This window comes from Rutilus rutilus (genome assembly GCF_951802725.1).
Source record: "Rutilus rutilus genome assembly, chromosome: 6".
Lineage (NCBI taxonomy): Eukaryota > Metazoa > Chordata > Actinopteri > Cypriniformes > Leuciscidae > Rutilus > Rutilus rutilus.
This window is the reverse complement of record NC_140214.1, coordinates 810,001-828,769: the sequence shown is the minus strand read 5'-3', so window position 1 is coordinate 828,769 and position 18,769 is coordinate 810,001. Positions and strand designations below refer to the sequence as shown.

Below are 18,769 nucleotides of genomic sequence, written 5' to 3'. Positions count from 1 at the left end.
AGCCAGAAGCGTGTCCCAGTGTGGAGAAACCGCATCATCGTTTGATTTATTTTTACTATGTGTTATTCTTACCATAAATTAAATCACGTTATAGTATTTTTAACTTGAATTGACAGTTAATTTATGTAGTTTGCAAATAAATTCTTTCTCCATTCTCCTCTACCTGGCGAACTGCTGATTAGGTGAGCGCATTAACATTTACATTTATTAATTTAGCAGACGCTTTTATCCAGAGCGACTTACAAATGAGGAATACAACAAGCAGTGTGTCTGGAGAGAAAGCAGTAGCAAGAGAAGTGCTAGCAATACATGGTTTCAGTCATTGTCTTGAACAGTAAAACCAAGGAGAGCACTTTTTGTGAAGATGTTTGTTGTTATTTTAACAGTCATGAGGAGAATGATCAGTTAAAGAGTTTCAGGATCAGTGTAGACAGTTTCTAAAGGACGTTAGCGTGTGTGGAGGCCTCGTATCCATAGTGTGGTCTCACTGAAGACAAGCCTCACTTCTTTCAAACCTATTTTATTTATTTGATGTCCTCTCAGAGGGTAAAAATAATATCCGTTCTGTTGATTACAAGGTCTTGTAATAGTTAATTTTTTATTTTTATGAATGTCAATCTTTTTGTGAGTTGTTTAATAGTTCCAAATTGGTTCCATTCCTTAATGTGTTGTTTTTTAATATTACATTTAATGTCTTTTAACATCTACATTCTGTCATTTTATTTGTACTTTAAAAAAAAACATTATATCTGAATTTGAGCAGAAAATGTATTTCTTTTATAACAGCATATATCCTATACACTATATTATCAGAGCATATGTGCATACATCATTTTTTTAAAAGAATACAAAAACCGCACAAGAAAAAATAAAAAGCGCGGGTAATAAACATAGCTATATATATAGTGCGCCGAGCGAGTGTCAGTAATGGCTGACCCAGATCACACAGAACCTGAGGTTCGAGTCCCCACCGCGACCGTCGCCTCTCCCCCTCCCCCACTCTCCTGGGTCTCACACCTGCGACACACTCACTCAGATGCAGCTCGAGAGGCAGGGATGCGACGGACGCGGCGAGACACGGAGGAGACAAGATGTCCGACGAAAAGGTAAGTTTTTGACTTCTTGTACAAGGTTCTCAAAATAATATGGTGCTGTTTATTTAACTTGCATATTGTTTGCACATATATCGTAACGTAAATGTCACGTCATTTTATTTTCTATAGCGCTTTTCACATTAATCATAATCTCAAAGCAGCTTTGCAGAAAGTATAGATTAATGTACCAAAATGAAAATATTGATAGTCTAATAATAATATATCCATTAGGGGTTTAGATTCCTAAGAGTCTTAAGCTCATGTTTTAAGGCCACAGATAGGATTGCATAGGTGACTGCATGTTTAGCGGTAATCCGCTTTTAAACTTCGCCTAATTTTAAAATGTTGTTGTCTTTATGTAACTTCTGAACTATATATTTTGCGTCCCTGTTACTTCACCTAGATTAGCTCACTGTTGATAACATTAATGTAAGATGGCCAGGAGTTGGATCTTTTGCGGCCTACAGGAGTCTGAGGCCAGGCCTGAGATTCATGCGTTTTATCACTATTCATTCGATTCACATGACGTCACTGTAGCTTTGCGCCGCCATCTTTGCGACCGACGGTCTCAGTAATGCCTGCAATATGTTGTGCAGTTGGCTGCAAAAACAGCTGAAAGAGGAACCCTGAACTGGTATTTTATTCTATACCAAAAGAAGAGAGAATCATTTATTTAAAAGACTTGAAGTCTCATGTTGGTTTGTGGTTAATTATATTTCCATTATACTCTCAGTGGCCAACATTATACAGACAGATATCGACAGATAATGTTTTGTCTTCATTTTATTGTTGGATCTGTTTAAATGCACTTTATCATGGTAAGTTAGTAAGATTTGGGGTTGTTTTGTTTTTGAACTGTCTGTCTGCCTGTTATTTATACCTACCTAAATCTAATAAATATTTTTCTTAAGTTCATAAAGATATTGTCTTCGTCACATGCGCTTTAGATGTTATATTGTGTATGTTACGTTAACGTTATCTCTGCAGACGATGCATAATCTCAGCCTTGAAATGCATATTTTAGGACTAACGTTAAGGTTAGTTCTTCCAAAAATGATCATTCTTACGTCATTTACTCACCTTCATGTTCAAATCCTTAAGTTTACTTTCCGTGGAAGACAAAGGGACATTTTTGAATATGTAAGTTAGCCTAATGGAGACTCTTCTTGTCGATGTAATGAAAGTGAATGAGTAACGTTAGCCTACTGGGGGCTGTCACGCATAAAATAAATAAAAGACAAAAAAACATCACAAAAGTATCATAAAAGTGATCTAATACGACTCGTCCGTTATATTAATATCGTTATTTATTCATATGATAGCTTTATGTGACGAACAAACTGCAATTTGAGTCGTTATTATAATCATGAGCTTACCTCTTGAAAGCTTTTAATCGCAGCCGAATCATTCAAAAAGATTCGACTCGAAAGAGTCTTTCATTTCGATATTTGTGTGTATTAAACCTTCTTCTCTGTAATTGATCATCTGTTCTTTCGGACAGATATGGCAGTCTTTTATGATATTCGGTTGATGTCTTTGGCTGTGCTGATGGACGGATTAGATAGATTCATTCATGCCAGCCGAACAGCTGCAGATTCATAGATTCATTCATGACATCGCCTCGACTCTCATGAACGCGCGCCATGAAGCTCTATGACTTAAGTATTTCTATATCATGAAAGGCCAAATGGGATAAGCCTGGGGCAGATAATAATGGACTAAAGAAAACTGGGGGTAACAAATAAGAATCGGAGCCTAAAATAGAAATTTTCTCCAGGTATCTCTGTCTCTCGCTCATTCAAATGGGCAGTTTGGGCGGCCATACCGGGCGAGGCGGTCGCAAATATGGCGGCGTTCTATTTATAGTGACGTAGGTGGCATCTATGAATAAACATCAATAATGGTTTTACAAAAGCAAGAGGGAAGTTTAATAAATTTAGGACAAGTTTTTCTACTTCTGTAATGCAGTTTTCAAGACCAGACAATAAATGGCATTTATTTTCAGTCAAAATGAAATTGTTTTGGTTTATGTTACAATGTCAATTTCTTTAATATATTGCCAAATTGTACCATTGCAGTTTTAAATACAGTGTAATGTGATGTTTGACCAGGATGTCTGACTGTCTATGACACTTGTGCTTGCAGACTAAAGTTACGAATGGCAGCTCTGGATGCACAGGTGAGATAATGAGAAGATAGTAGGCTACAAAACACATTTTACTCATTTGTGGTATGTCAAATTGTAGAGCGTCACTTATTGCTTAAAATAGCCTTATTCTTAAACCTTATGTAGCTTAATGAGCCAGAGTAACCAAGGTTTTTAAAAGCACAACCTTGGAGAAAAAGAAATATCCATCATAGCCCCCCATGCGCCCTCCTTTCAGTCTCTTGCAACACCATGCCAAGTTCATGGATGTGCATGAAATTCAATATTTTAATCTGCTATCTTTTGTTTATAGGTAAATAATGTTTTAATTAATAACCGGTCAGTTTAAATAGAAGTTTTGAGACCACTCACAAAGTAATTAAGGGATGATTGTAGTAATTAATACAATCTAAAGTTGATTTTTGTAAACTTAAATTTTTTGTTATAACTTGATCTGTACATTTTCTTTATGGTTTAATTAAAAAAGAAAACAGATCATTTGTTAGAAATCAAGGCAAGTAGGTGATTAGCCTATATCTGCTTATTTTAGTGAAAAAGTTCATTTAAAAAAACATTTCAGTATTTTTACTTTTTTGTTAAACATTTGAAACGCTTTCAAAGGACAGAAGATTTGGTATTGTGGCATTAAACAATATAAATATGTCTAGTCATATGATCATCATGTTATTGTGAAACCAAAAGTTTTCGTGTTCAATATAAAGATAAAAAATACCTCGCTGATATCTAAAAAAAAGTACTTTTAAATGCATTCATCGTTGGTGAAAATTAATTTCTGATGGCTAAATAAATTTGGGCAATTACCCCTAAACTCTGACACGTTAGTAATGGTTCAGTAACTGGACATTGATATTATTACTTAACTGTACGTGTCGAGTAAATACAACATGTTGTCCTGTGTACTGTCAATTTCAGTGGATACTGTAGTTAAGTTTGTTTTGTTGTAATTTTTTATCATTGTATGAAATTAAAAGTGACAGTTCACATTAAATTTGTGGTAACTACAGGTTTTGCTAAATTGGTGTCATTGATATCGTCCTTATTTTGATACTTGGAAATGATCAGCTGGAACTCCATTGTTGGTTATAGACATTGGTTGAATGTAGCTGTTTAAAAAATATTTTGTTCGCTACTTGTTAATTTTACCTGTATGTTTACTGTGTTTTATAGAGAGAGTACTGATGGACAGTGATGGATCTGACTCTGAAAATGAGACTGGAAATGGTGCTTCAGATTCAGCAGGTATGTAGTCAGCTACTGAAAGGGAATGATGGGAAAGCTAGAAAAGGCTTGAATATTATTGGAAGAAAAATTTGAGTGTGTTTACTGTAGACATGTGCCGGTATTCGTTAATGCGATACACCGCGGTAATGAATATGCACAATATTGTTATCGTGGGCACTTCAAAATACCGTGAAAAATAATAGATCAGAATTTAGATTTATAGAACGTGCATTATCTTATTTTCCATCAACTGCTTAAACACTGCGTATATGCTTCGCGAAACGTGCGCACTGATGTTGTTTTAGAGAAAGGACCACAGGTGCTTAGGAGGCTATAGTTCTCGCCCTGGAGCGTCGGTCAGAACGCAGGACAGTCTTAGGACAATACTGAATTATCTTCGGCAGCACAGACATACATTACACACTGATTACAGATGCAGACTTGAATGAAGTAGTTGCCTCTCAGTTCAGATTAACAGGAATGGTATGTTTACATCAGGTATTGGAGGGTATGAATGCAGTGTAGTGTATGTAGTGTAGCTGAAATAAAAAAAACAATAATAAATATAACATTGTATAAAGTAATATTATAGATGAAGTCTATCCATCAGCTTAGCATTATATCTAACACAGTACACCAATTTAAACATGTGAATTATAACATGTGAGTATTCCTTAACATAATCGCTACAGAACAAATAATGTAAAAGTAATGTAAACAATAATGATATCTGTTTGTATAATACAAGCACAAAACTGAAATCAGTTACAAATAACATGCATCAGCATTCTACAATGACGTTCACTCTATGTTAACTACACGGCATGACTCGTCATTTCTCTCGAGTGGATTTATGACCTCGAGCAGCATATGAGGACCAGCGAGCAGCATACAAGAGCGCGCAAGTGTTTTTTCTAGAATACTCTGTTCTCCTGTTATTTCAGTGCTGCATTTTAGTCAAGGTAAGCCCATCTTCGATTCTCTGCTTATTTTGTATTTTTAACTTCATATAATTCTGTATTTTAGTTAGACGCGTTGCTACATTAAACAACAGCCGCGAGTGAAAATTATTATTGCAGTCTAATTTGCACTTACTGTAAGCCTTTGCTCCTAGCAGTTTCGATTTGGCACATTTTCACGTTATTCACTTAATTGCCCGACCGAAACAGCTGTACTTACTCAAGCGGTGAAAGCATTATCTGTATATCTGTGTAATTTGCACGCTGTCGCGGAAGCGTCAGCGGAAGCGTTCAGCTCTCGTGTTCAGCCTCCTCGTGTGAAGACCGACTCGGGTAAAGACCATCGACTCTACCTGCGCGACTCCACCGAGCAAGGACACTAGAAAGGCACTTAAGTATCTCCTTTTCCATTTTCCTTCCCTCTTTTTATCTTATTGTTCACCTTAATCAACATGTGATTTCAATACATTCCTGTTATCTCTCGGCAACGCCTTTTCATCACGCGCAAAAGGCAGCGCAATACTGCCAATCTGCGTCCCATTCTCTCATCCGCACACACTCCTCTCTCTCTTTCCGTTGGTCTATGGAATTGTCAGTCAGCAGTCAATAAAGCTGACTTCATTCCAGCCTTTGCATCTCATTCTACTCTTAATATCTTGGGCTTGACTGAGACCTGGATTCGTCCAGAAGACTCTGCTACCCCCGCTGCTCTCTCTATTTCTCCTTCTCTCACTCTCCTCGCCAGTCTGGGAGAGGTGGGGTGTTCAGGGCTTCTCGTTTCTAACAATTGCAAATACTCCACGCTCTCTTCTCTATGCAACAACAACTCATTTGAATATCATGCTATTACACTTACAACTCCCATTAAGATCCATATTGTAGTCATTTATCGCCCCCCAGGTCAGCTGGGTAACTTAGTAGATGAGCTGGATGTGCTGCTGTCCACTTTCCCTGAGGACGGCACCCCACTTCTAGTCCTCTGTGCCTTCAACATCCATCTCGAAAAGCCGCATGCAACAGACTTCATCTCTCTCCTAGCCTCTTTCGATCTCAAACGACTCATCACCTCAGGTACTCACAAATCAGGCAAACAACTGGACCTGGTTTACACATGCAACTGCACCACAGAGAACATTTTGGTGAGACCTCTCCATGTTTCAGATCATTTCCTCATTACTTTCAGTCTACATCTCTCTACCCCTGCCCCACCACCCCCACCACCAGTCACTTTCAGACGAAACCTGCGCTCACTTTCCCCCTCCCATCTTTCCTCTGCCGTGTCATCTTCTCTTCCCCCACCCTCACAATTCTCATCTCTGGATGTGAATACCGCAACGGACACCTTATGCTCCACTCTAACCTCTTCTCTAGACAATATCTGCCCTCTCTCCTCCAGGCCAGCACGCGCTACTCCCTCCAACCCCTGGTTGTCTGAGGTTCTTCGTGAACACCGGACCGAACTCAGGGCAGCAGAGAGGAAATGGAACAAATCAAAAGACGCATCTGACCTGAGTATGTATCAATCTCTCCTCTCTTCCTTTTCTGTGGATGTTCATGCTGCAAAATCTTCATACTTCCACAACAAGATCAACAGCTCCTCCAACACACGATCACTCTTCAAGACATTCAACTCTCTCCTCTGTCCACCTCCACCACCACCCTCCTCCTCCTTAACTGCTGACGATTTTGCGAACTTCTTCACCAACAAAACAACAACTATCAGCAGTCAGTTCTCAGCTCCACACACACAGGAACCCAGACCGACCCCTTCCACAGCCAATATCCCTCTGTCCTCCTTTTCTTCGCTAACCGAGTAAGAAGTATCTACACTTCTCCTCTCCAGTCACCCTACCACCTGCCCTCTAGACCCCATCCCCTCACACCTTCTACAAGCCATCTCTCCCACACTTCTACCATCACTCACACACATCATCAACTCATCCCTCCATACTGGCACTTTCCCCACAGCATTCAAGCAGGCTCGGGTCACTCCACTGCTTAAAAAACCAACGCTAAACACATCATTTGTAGAGAATTACAGACCTATCTCTCTCCTACCATTCATTGCGAAGACACTTGAAAGAGCTGTTTTCAACCAAGTAACATCCTTTTTGTCTCTAAACAACCAGCTGGATGTCAACCAATCTGGCTTCAAGAAAGGGCATTCAACTGAGACTGCATTACTGTCAGTCACAGAAGCCCTACGGATCGCAAAAGCTGCTTCCAAATCTTCAGTCCTCATTCTCCTGGATCTGTCTGCTGCCTTCGACACCGTGAACCATCAGATCCTTATGTCCAGCCTCTCATCACTGGGCATCACAGGAACTTCACTCCACTGGTTTGAGTCCTATCTCACAGGTAGGTCCTTCAAGGTCGCATGGAGAGGCGAGGTATCTAGAGCACATCAACTGACCACAGGGGTTCCCCCAGGGTTCAGTTCTTGGTCCCCTCCTCTTCTCCATCTACACCACATCACTGGGACACATCATACAGGCACACGGCTTCTCCTACCACTGCTATGCTGATGACACACAGCTCTTCCTCTCATTTCAACCAGATGATCCCACAGTAGCTGCACGGGTCTCAAGCTGTCTGGCAGACATCTCCACATGGATGAAGGAACATCACCTGCAGCTCAACCTGGCAAAGACTGAGCTTCTCGTCCTCCCTGCCAACCCGTCTCTACTGCACGACTTCACCATCCAGCTAGATTCATCATCAATCACCCCATCAAGGTCGGTCAGAAATCTTGGAGTAACGTTTGATGACCAGCTGACCTTCACAGATCACATTTCAAAGACAGCTCGATCATGCAGGTTTGCGCTGCACAACATCAGGAAGATCAGGTCTTTCCTAACTGAGCATGCAACACAACTTCTCGTCCAGGCCCTGGTCATCTCTAGGCTTGACTACTGCAATGCTCTTCTGGCCGGACTTCCAGCATGTGCAACCAAACCCCAACAGATGATCCAGAATGCTGCAGCTCGTCTTGTCTTCAACGAGCCCAAGCACTGGCTACCTCTCGCTGCTCGCATCAAGTTCAAGGCACTGACGCTTGCTTACAGATCTATCACAGGCTCAGCTCCCTCCTACTTTCACTCACTCCTACGAGTCTACATCCCTACCAGACGCCTACGATCGGTCAACGAGCGATGTCTCGTGGTTCCATCACAGAAAGCCACAAAATCACTTTCCAGAACATTCTCATTCACAGTTCCATGCTGGTGGAACGCTCTCCCACCCCCATCCGGAATGCAGAATCCCTGACAACATTCAAAAGACAGCTGAAAACCTATCTATTCCGTGAGCACTTAACCTCATAAAAAAAAAAAAATTCCTTTCCCTTTTGAAACATCACTAATCAGGCTTATGCTACTCTGAATAATGCCTGAAATTCATATTTTGAGCACTTCTTGCGTTGTTGTGGTTTTTGCCTCTTCTTGATGACTCGCTTAATTTAGTCCTAATTTGTAAGTCGCTTTGGATAAAAGCGTCTGCTAAATGACTAAATGTAAAATGTAAATACTCGATTATTCCTAGATATTTACATATATAATCAATCTTAAACAAGTAAAGAATAGATGAAACTCACTTTTCTCGCAAGGACGTACACAGTTATTATTGTTCAACACAAACACCGCACCGTGACTTCTATAACAGTCTTCCAGAGGAGAGCGCAGCTGTTATTCTTCACGCGCATTTCACGTGCGCGATCATTTCCCGCGCATCCACTAATAGCCACTAGTTGGCACCTTTGTGCTACCTTTGTAACAGCCGCCCCCACATTTGCAGTGTAAATGTGTTCCAATTGACTGTTAATCCTCCTTGGGCAATTCAGGCAGCTGAATTAGCTTTACCACAGGTCTGATGAAACTCTTGTCATTAACCTTTACCTCAGCGGCTCTCACATGCCCATCAGTGCTTGGAAACACCTTTACCACCCTGCCTACTAACCATAGAGCCCTTGGTAATTGGTTATCAACCATCATTACAACAGACCCCTCAGTAATATCCTCGGTAGTCCTTTGCCATTTTTGCCTGAGCTGAAGACCAGGTAAGTAGTAGCGGATGAACTTGGCCCAGAAATGATCCACCAGTATCTGACTTTGTCTCCACCGTCTGCGACTTAGACGTTCAGAATCTTGATAGACAACTTGCGGCAATGAACTACTGGGCCGCCCCATCAAAAGATGATTTGGTGTTATTGGGTCAACATCTGAGATGTTAGCTGACACATACCCCAACGGTTTGGAATTCAAGATTGCCTCCACTTCAATTAAAACCGTTCTCAGTACTTCCTCAGGAATGCTTTGTGCTCCAATTGTGGTGCTAAGTGCTGCTTTTACAGAGTGAATCTCTCACTCCCACACTCCTCCAAAGTGTGGAGCTGCTGGAGGATTAAAATGGAAGTTGATCTGATGTTTTGCCAGTAACCTTTGCAGGTTAGAATTCATGACAGTGAAAGCCTCTCTCAACTCTTTCTCTCCCCCTCTGAAATTTGTCCCCTGATCAGAGTAAAGTTCAGCAGGGGTACCACGACGTGCTGTAAACCTCTGTACTGCCATCAAGAAGGCATCTGTGTCGATAGAGGTAAGTACATCAAGGCCCAAAGCAGTCCATCCCAGTGGAATAGAACGCTGGCTTGAACAAACGCAGTCGTGCAGGAGGCAAGTCAGCCATCTTCGGTGAAACAGGTTTGGATCTTAACTTCCGGCACTCCAGACAAGCATATTGATGCTTCCTAACAGCCTCACGCCCTCTCAATATCCAGTACAACCGTCGGAGTTCAGCGAAGACTCGCTCTGGTCCAGGATGGCATAATCTCTGGTCGAAATCCTGGATTAACAGTTCGGTGATGCAGTGGCTCGGATCCAGCACAATAGGATGTTTGAAGTTAGTATCCAAATCCTCTGCTCTTCGGAGGCCTCCACCAACCCGAATGACCTCTTCTGTTGCATCAAACTCAGGAGCCAGAACAAGATGGCGGCTACTGGAAGGAACTGGTTTATTGGCTTTGAGAAGGTTATAGTCCTCTAGGAAACTGTCGAGCTGGGACTGTTTAAGGAGGAGGGAGACTGCCTGCTGATAAGTTCTTGCACTAGATGGAGCAGCTTGCTCCGCTTTCTCCTGCTGAAGGGTGCTTGCTGTGGCCTCCACTAGTTCACTCCATGTAGCATACCTGGGTATGGGACATACCTATCAGAACTTGAAATGTAATGGCAGAACAAGGAACATCGTAGCTCTGTAGGATCTTCTCCAACTGTCCCTGCTGGAGCTTCTGGCCACTCATCAGGGGTTCGTTAAAGGAAAGATGGACCTTGACACCACCTATTCGGTTTTGCTAGTTCCACCAAGGATTTACCCCTGGTCAGATCATTTGCCGGGTTAAGTATTGATCTCACATACCTCCATGCCCGCCAATCTGTGAGCGCTTGGATTTCAGCAATCCTGGTTCCCACAAAGACCTTGAATCAACACAAGTCTGACTGGAGCCATGTCAGGACAGTGGTCGAGTCGGACCACAAGATGGTTTTCCTGATCGGTAAGGTGAGCTCACTGATTATCAGCTTTGCAAGTTGAGCTCCAGTGACTGCTGCACAAAGCTCCAGTCTTGGCATGAATTGTTGTCGTTTTGGCGCAACTCGAGATCTGGCCAGCAGGAATGCCAAGTGAACACCACCTTCAGCGTCCTCAGAGCGTAGGTAGGCCACTGATCCATATGCTCTCTCAGATACGTCACAGAACACATGGACATCTCGTATCACTTCTGGCTGGTCCATAGATGTGGGAACATAGCAGCGAGGTAAGGTGATGCGAGATAATTCAGGCAGTTCTGCTACCCATGTATTCCAGGCTTGGAGCAGCTCCTCAGGCAGTAATGGGTCATCCCATTCTCGTTGTTTATCCCAGAGTCGCTGTACAATCACCTTAGCCCGAGTTGTATATGGCAATATTACACAGTGCACATTGTGGTTGGGCCGTAATCCTCCAGTGGATGTTTATAGCCGATGATATCTGTATGGCAGTGCCATCTTAGGCCTAACGTAGACTCTTGAACATCAGAAGAATCTTGGGTGAGCCACATTTCAACCTTATCGGAGCGTGCTTCTTGAGGGAGATGCCTAAGGATGTCAGGGGCGTTGCTGGCCCATTGGCGGATCTCGAAGCCTCCTGATGCCAACAGTACACGTAATTTATGAAGCAAAGCTTTGGCATCAGCTTTTGATGACAGACTCTGTAAACAGTTGTCTACGTAGAAACTAGAGATGCACCGATTGATCGGCTGGTGACCGGAATTGGCCGATTTTCACGTGATCGGCCATGACCGGCGACCGGCCGGTCAGTCTGACATATGCCGATTTTATGCCGGTCAAATGCACTCGGGCGCCGCATGATTAACCTTTTGAGCGGTACGGTCTCATATATGAGATTTGTATGTCTGTGCCCACGAGAGTACGGTGCGGCGCCACATTTAGATGTTCAGGGACGTCGCATAACTGCCAGATTCAAACTGTGCTTTCGCGCGTTGGCTGCCTGCCTGGCGCTGAGCCAGAGTCGGACGCGTTCAGCGCTGTTATGGCACAACTAAGCAGTGTTTTCAACCTCATAATGTTTATTTTAGGTTTCAGATATTTAAATACACATAAGCACGATTAAAACAATACATTTGGAGTTTGTAAAACACACACTGATGTCTGTGGAAGCAGCAATAACAATATATTCAAATATAATTTGCCGACATGTGTGTTATTCATATCAGACAAACATAGTGGAAGTAACTATAAAGTTTACTCTATTCTTCTCAGTTCACCGGCCACTTTCTTGCATTTATTTCGGAGAAACTGATGAATTCACGTGCTGTAAATCCGACTGACAGGACAACATTGCGGCGCCCATCTCATTATAGATCAAGATGAAAGGTTTTTAAACGACCAAATACACTCACTTACACGTATTTGAGAATCGGAATATCAGATAGGCTAGTTGATGACATGGTAAGCAAGTTTGTGAATATTTTGAATAAAAAAGGAAAAGTGAAATAAAAGCGACACATCTGTCATACAGTATTATTGTGGCTGCGGTGTATCGCGTGACGCGTCGCCATGGAAACATTAAAGGGAACGTTCGCGAAAAAACTCACTCGGGGGGTGGGGGTGTCAGTTAGAATATTTTAAACTTACGCGTGAAAGGGTTAAAGAAAATATTGAAAATAAATATTTGTGTGTGCTGTAAAGTGGTTAGAAAAAAATTAAATCGGAATCGGCTAAAATCGGTATCGGCAGGTCAAACTCAGTGAAAAATCGGAAATCGGAATCGGCCTAGAAAATTGTAATCGGTGCATCTCTAGTAGAAACACCTGCCTACGGAATTCCTGACATCTTCTCCCTCTGTGCTGTGATCGTGCACATGTTTTTGGAGGGTGAAAGTGGCACAACAAGGAGAACATGTGGTACCGAATGGCAGAACCTGCCACTCATAGACCACAGGAGGCACATCACGGCAGAGATTTCTCCACACAAACCGAAGAAGGGGCTTGTCCTCAGACAGAAGGCATACCTGGTGGAACATGGCCTTTATGTCCCCGCTTATTGCAGTGGCATGGATACACTGGAGACACTTAGAGAATTCAGGTAATGTATACACTGAATCAGACTGATAATATAGGTGTCTGCGAAAGTCCGCGCACAACTCTGGAGGTAGTTTACCATACAGTATGGTGACGTGAACCACATTTTAATTCCACTTCTCCCTCTACGCCAAGGGTTTTCAGCATCCCAACAAGAGCTCTAATCTGCAGTGTGAATCTTTGGAATGCCTCATGATCCCCTCGCTTGATGTCAGGAGCATCCATGACCTGTGCTATCCTTTTAAGTGCTAACTGATGCGGCTGACCAAACCTCTCATTTAAGGCTGTCATTGTGTCAGAATGTGGAGTGACAGAGTTCAGGTAAGAGTCAGCGATAAAGGAGGCTTCCTCTAATTCAAGATGGTCTACCAATATTTAAAGAGCTCGGTAGCATTAGATTCTCCAATGACATCTTCAGCCTGGCGAACTCCGCAGGGTCTCGATGAATCAACATGGGAATTCGTGGTTTGGGACCTAGATAGACTTTCTCCTGTACTGGAAGCGATGAGGGAAAGATCTCATAAGGCTGGTGTTGTGGCTGATTGTATGGCATTTCTGGGTGTGTAAGCCATGGGTCACTCTGCTGCACTGATTGTGGAGCATACACAGTTTGTTGCTGAGGTGGCGAAGGAACATCCAGCCAGGGTGCAGAATGAGGCGTTAAATATGGAGCAGTAGTAGGAGGGCAGGTGAGGGAATGATATGTTGGACTGCCCTGACCCTGAGAATTGTATGGTGTGGGGTTTGTCATGATATCCCCTCTGTGAGGCCTGAATGATTGATTATGGAATGCGTTTCCCTTGACTGGAGCATGCTGTCCAAAATAGGGCTGTGCTACTAATCTCTCTGCTGCTAGTTTCACTGGGTTTGAATAACTAACAGAAGTAACGTAAGTGACTGGGAATGCATGCTCTTTCCTAGCTCTATAAGGGACATCGTCACATACTGGAGGTGGTGGTTCAGGCCATGACTCATCCTCTTGAGGACTGTCCACTGTCGTTTTAGGTCTCTGTGGTGTTAGATGGGTAACTGAATGGGACTCAGCCAAGGACGCCGCTGATACCTGGGAACGGAGTGGTGAGACTTGGGGTGTTGCAGAGAAGGAAGCTGATGAGTGAGAAGGGTGTGAAAGTGGCTGCCTTGCTTTAGGAAAAGAGGCTCGGTCATCTCTCAGTGATAGGTGAGTATCTGCACTTTAGGTTTCCTCCAAAGTCCCACGGTATTTGGATAACACATGATGGGGCACTTGATCACCGAAACTTTGTATGAGATTATTGTCTTGGCCAATTTGAGCTTGAATGTTCTCTAATTCAGTATAAAAGGCTCCCCACTCATCTCTTTCTACATACCGACTTCCAGGTCTGGCCACTGCTGAACCTGCTTTGTACCTCGTTCTGGCAGTTTCATCACTCCCTGCATTGTACTCCTCTTCGAGTCTAAATGTAGTCTGTGCTGCAGTATCTTCTGTATTAGAGGAAGTCAGTTCTCTGTGGCCTATAATATTCACTTGGTAGTCTGACAAATAGACCTCTTTTGCCCCGACATCACAGTTACGTCACGGCGCTAGCTGGAGGCAAAACAAACGGAAAACTGGAGGCGGCCAATACAAACCAACACAGATTCGGCTACTTAATAAGGAGCTTAAATTATTATTTTTATTATAAAATGTCATCTTGTTGTGTTGTTGGGTGCAAGAATTGATGAAAAATGAGTATGCTGTATCTGGAATTTTTATTTATAGAAAATATCCACATCTTTAAAATTGCACAGTAATATGTCACTCTTTACATTGTCGTCTTATTGGCGCTTGCTAGGCAGAACTGCGGATCGTACACACAAATCTTTACATGACCATTCAGCACATAGTTATAGGCATCTAAAGATTTATATGTCCTCAGTTTCTCGTTACCCTCAGTTTCTCTATCGGGTAGGTGTAGAAGTCAGGCCACTCAACTGTTGGTAGCGTTAACGTTAATCCTGTCAGATCGTCCATTGACTGAGCGCGTGTACTAGGGGTGTGAACCTACACTGGTCTCACGGTTCGGTTCGATTACGATTATCATGTCATCGATTCAGTTCAATTCGATATCACAATGCATCGCATCCTCAATTTTAAATTTCTCTTCAAAAGTGATGTGTGCGCACGTGTGTGTGTGCTTGGGAAGTTGCAGTGACAGAAACAGTGACATTCCAGTTAAAGTTTCAAGGGAGTAAAGCTTGTTTATGCCATTAAGAAAAGGAAAATCTGTCAAATAAATTTTGTTTTACAAAAATGTTCATTTAAAAGCAGCGCTCATTAATCAGTGTAGGCTATTATGTTACCATTAAAGATCCGCGCATCAACTGTCGCCGAGTCCGCTGTTGAAGGTGACAAATGGATCATCCATTTATAATCACGCGTTACAACACAGAATAATTGTAATTTGACCATCGGGTGCGGATACTTAAATCAGAGAATATTATTGGGGCGGGTGGACTGTTTATTTTTGGCTGCGGATTCAGCGTTGGAGCTCATCCGCGCATCTCTCTGACTCTGCCAGGCGTTAACAGCTCGGGGTGAAAACGGCTAACGTGGTTTATGAAGTTATTGGTATTAGCCTACCTCCTGCATATTCTATTTGTGTGTGACATGAGCGCACAGTACAGCGCGTGTCTTCTGCAGGTCGTGCTTACCAGGTTGTTCCTAAAAGCCGAAACGTGCCCAGATGTCGACTTTTAAAGTAGTTGGAGCATTTTTAATATTCTCGCACTCGCGTCTCGCCTCCCTCTGCCATTGTATGCTTCCGCCACAATGCACGTACGCGACAAATGACGTCAGAAAAGTCCGTACATTATAATCGGTTATGGTCTATTACTGAACCGATACAGAATCGTCCTCGTCTGCATCGCGATGCATCGAAGAAACGATTAATTTTGACACCCCTAGCGTGTACGGTCATCTGTTTCCGTCCGTTAAAATTAACTTTTGCAAATAACAATTGCGGTCCTGGACAGTGAGTGACCTTGCACATTAAGATAAAATTGGATTTTCTCCAGTCATTGTTAAAAAAACAAGCTATCAAACTGGCAAACTAACGTTAGTGAAGCGGCCAGAGGGATCTTTCTGCCTCCAGCTAAGCCCCGGCCACACAAATACATCACTATGTTTACCAACTGTAAAAGGGTCTATAGGCCGGCAGTCTGACTTGCCGTTTTGGACGCACAGATTCTGAAAGGGCTTCACTCATTCCTTTAGAAGTAGCCATTCTTAACCAAGGTAAGCACTGATATCCGGCTCATTTTTCACACGCTCTCACGCCACACATCCATTTTCTCACGCAGAGAAAAATCGCGGAGCAAAGAGGACACTGACACTGACAGACTAGACAGAGCAGGTTACTTATGATATGAAAAAAATTCTCAGCTCTCATGTTCTGTCCATTTTATTACGAAGTTCAGACGATAAATACCGTTTTGGCACTTGTAAATGTGACTTGACAGATCGCTGTAGCGCCTCAGTTCAGGTAAACCGATCATCTGTTACGTTTTATTTAAAGATGCAGTACAACTTACCGAAAGGTATATATGCCTCATACATAATATCGATCCATTTTGTTTTTTAGACATGGAAAGAGGTCAATAAAACTGCAGGTGAACAATTAGCCTATGTCACAGAACATTACATTTACCTCAGGAAAGCCATTTAATGACCATAGCATGTTAATTGGCAAAAAAAAAATCTATAGAGGAGTATTTTGCTAAATGTGTGCACTATATTACATTTGTATTATATTTTTACTTGTGTCATAATTGTTATTATAATGAAAACCAAATTATATTTAATTTACAGTAATATGTGAGATATATTTTTTTCTTAAGAAAAATTAACATGTAGGCTATCTACTGTAGCCTACCTAATATTTATCCAGAGCCAATATTGAATCAACATTGAAATTAAATCCCAAGAATTGAACTGAAATCGTGAAAATTGTGTAAAATTCTGTTTAGTTATCAAATGTTTTGACAATCACAATTATATCTATTGTAATGCAAGTTGTTTTTTTTCTACACCCAAAATTTGATAAAATTTTATACCGGCACATGCCTAGTTTACTGATATTTAGGAGTGCTTGTTGAATATTCTTTTACTAAAAGAGAGCTATTATGTGTCCCGACAAATCAATGGAGTTCACTAATGAATTTGAACAACGCAATCAACATCCATCCAAAGGTAATACAATTTAAATTAAACAGGAGGATTATGAAGACTTCTGATATTGTTATACTTTTAAAGAACCAGTGCTCTATGATTTGCATGTTTTTCACTTGCTTTTATTTTATTTATTTTTATATCCTAGATAATATATATTCTTAAGATAATTTTATATAATTTTCTCTTATACATTTTTCTGAAAATAGTATATTTTATTCTGTGTGTACCAACAGAAAAAGAGTAGTTAATTGCACTCAGTGCCCCTTGCATTATTGGCATTATTGGTTAATCTGAGAAGAGAAGGAAGTGAAAAGACATTTTTGTTATTTGAGCTTTTGATCTTTTGTTCAAAAGTATAAAAACAATCCCGTTCTAACAGTTAAGCCCCGTTCACACTACAAGCGACTTTGTCGCTGCATGTCGCCAGTGGCTGGCGGTGAGGTCGTTAGTGGGCGTTCCCATTACTGGTTGCCTAGTAATGTTTGTGAGTGACATTCACGGATGTTACTCCATGTTGTAGACAACAAATCTCTTTTCTTGTTGGGACAATGATACTTTGCATTTATTTCTATTTATTAAACTGTAAATACTTTGTGCATGTCTGAAACTTCACGGAATAAATACATTTAAAAAAGAATAACTCCAATACAGTTACATAGTTTTTAGATAAAGCAACATGCAGCATATTCTCAATGTTTCTTGTTATTCTGCTAATGTTATAATGTTATAAAGTGCTGAGATCTTCAGAGATCTGTTAGTGTTTAATGTTGTGTTGGGGTTTAAAGGGTTTGTGCTGTCTGAGTTTTGTGGGTCACCATTGAGCTGAAGAACAGAGCCTGTGCTTCAGTCCAGCAGAAGAACAAGAAACATTGAGAATATGCTGCATGTTGCTTTATCTAAAAACTATGTAACTCTATTGGAGTTATTCTTTTTTAAATGCATTTATTCAGTGAAGTTTCAGACATGCACAAAGTATTTACAGTTTAATAAATAGAAATAAATGCAAAGTATCATTGTCCCAACACTCTTAAGTCTTTGTACTAGCAACTTACAACTTTAATTAAAACACCCTTAAGTAATGTAAGGAAATCTTGTTCCTCATGTTTTTGAAGTACACTCAATTAATGACATTTTATAGTGTAAATATATTATTATAAATGTATTTTTTATATATGAAAAGTGGCAATTCCTTGTGTATTATTCAATATATTGTAAAATATAATGTATTATTTCATATATTTTTCAGTATATTTACACCATATAATATATCAATCATAAATATATTAAACTATATTTTCATTTCATTTACAAGCAAAATCCTTATAACTGTGTTTTTTAAGATCTGTTGCCGTTGTTCACCGTGGGCCAATATAATTTAAGCATGGGTAAACCCCTCCCATTATGTGCAGCTTTAATTAGGTCCTATATCGTAAATGTTTAGTTTCTAAAGGCTTAAACATGTAAAGAAAAGAAAAGAAAAGGGAAAAGTCCTCCTGTACAAATTTACTT

At 41.2% G+C, this 18,769-nt stretch overlaps 2 protein-coding genes across 3 annotated transcripts in view; both read left to right on the top strand.

Moving 5' to 3' along the window:
• The window catches only part of LOC311292456 (receptor-type tyrosine-protein phosphatase mu), a 284,516-nt gene that overhangs the window by 176,218 nt on the left and 89,529 nt on the right, over positions 1–18,769 (top strand). The window lies entirely within an intron of this gene.
• Positions 960–18,769, top strand: part of LOC311291410 (uncharacterized protein) — a gene marked incomplete at its 3' end in the record, with an annotated part of 18,713 nt that continues 903 nt past the window's right edge. Inside the window, exons 1-3 of the mRNA XM_084410442.1 lie at positions 960–1,106; positions 3,240–3,273; positions 4,429–4,500. Coding sequence (XP_084266568.1) covers positions 1,092–1,106; positions 3,240–3,273; positions 4,429–4,500 — 121 coding nt within the window. The 5' untranslated portion in view covers positions 960–1,091. The remainder of the gene's footprint in view (positions 1,107–3,239; positions 3,274–4,428; positions 4,501–18,769) is intronic.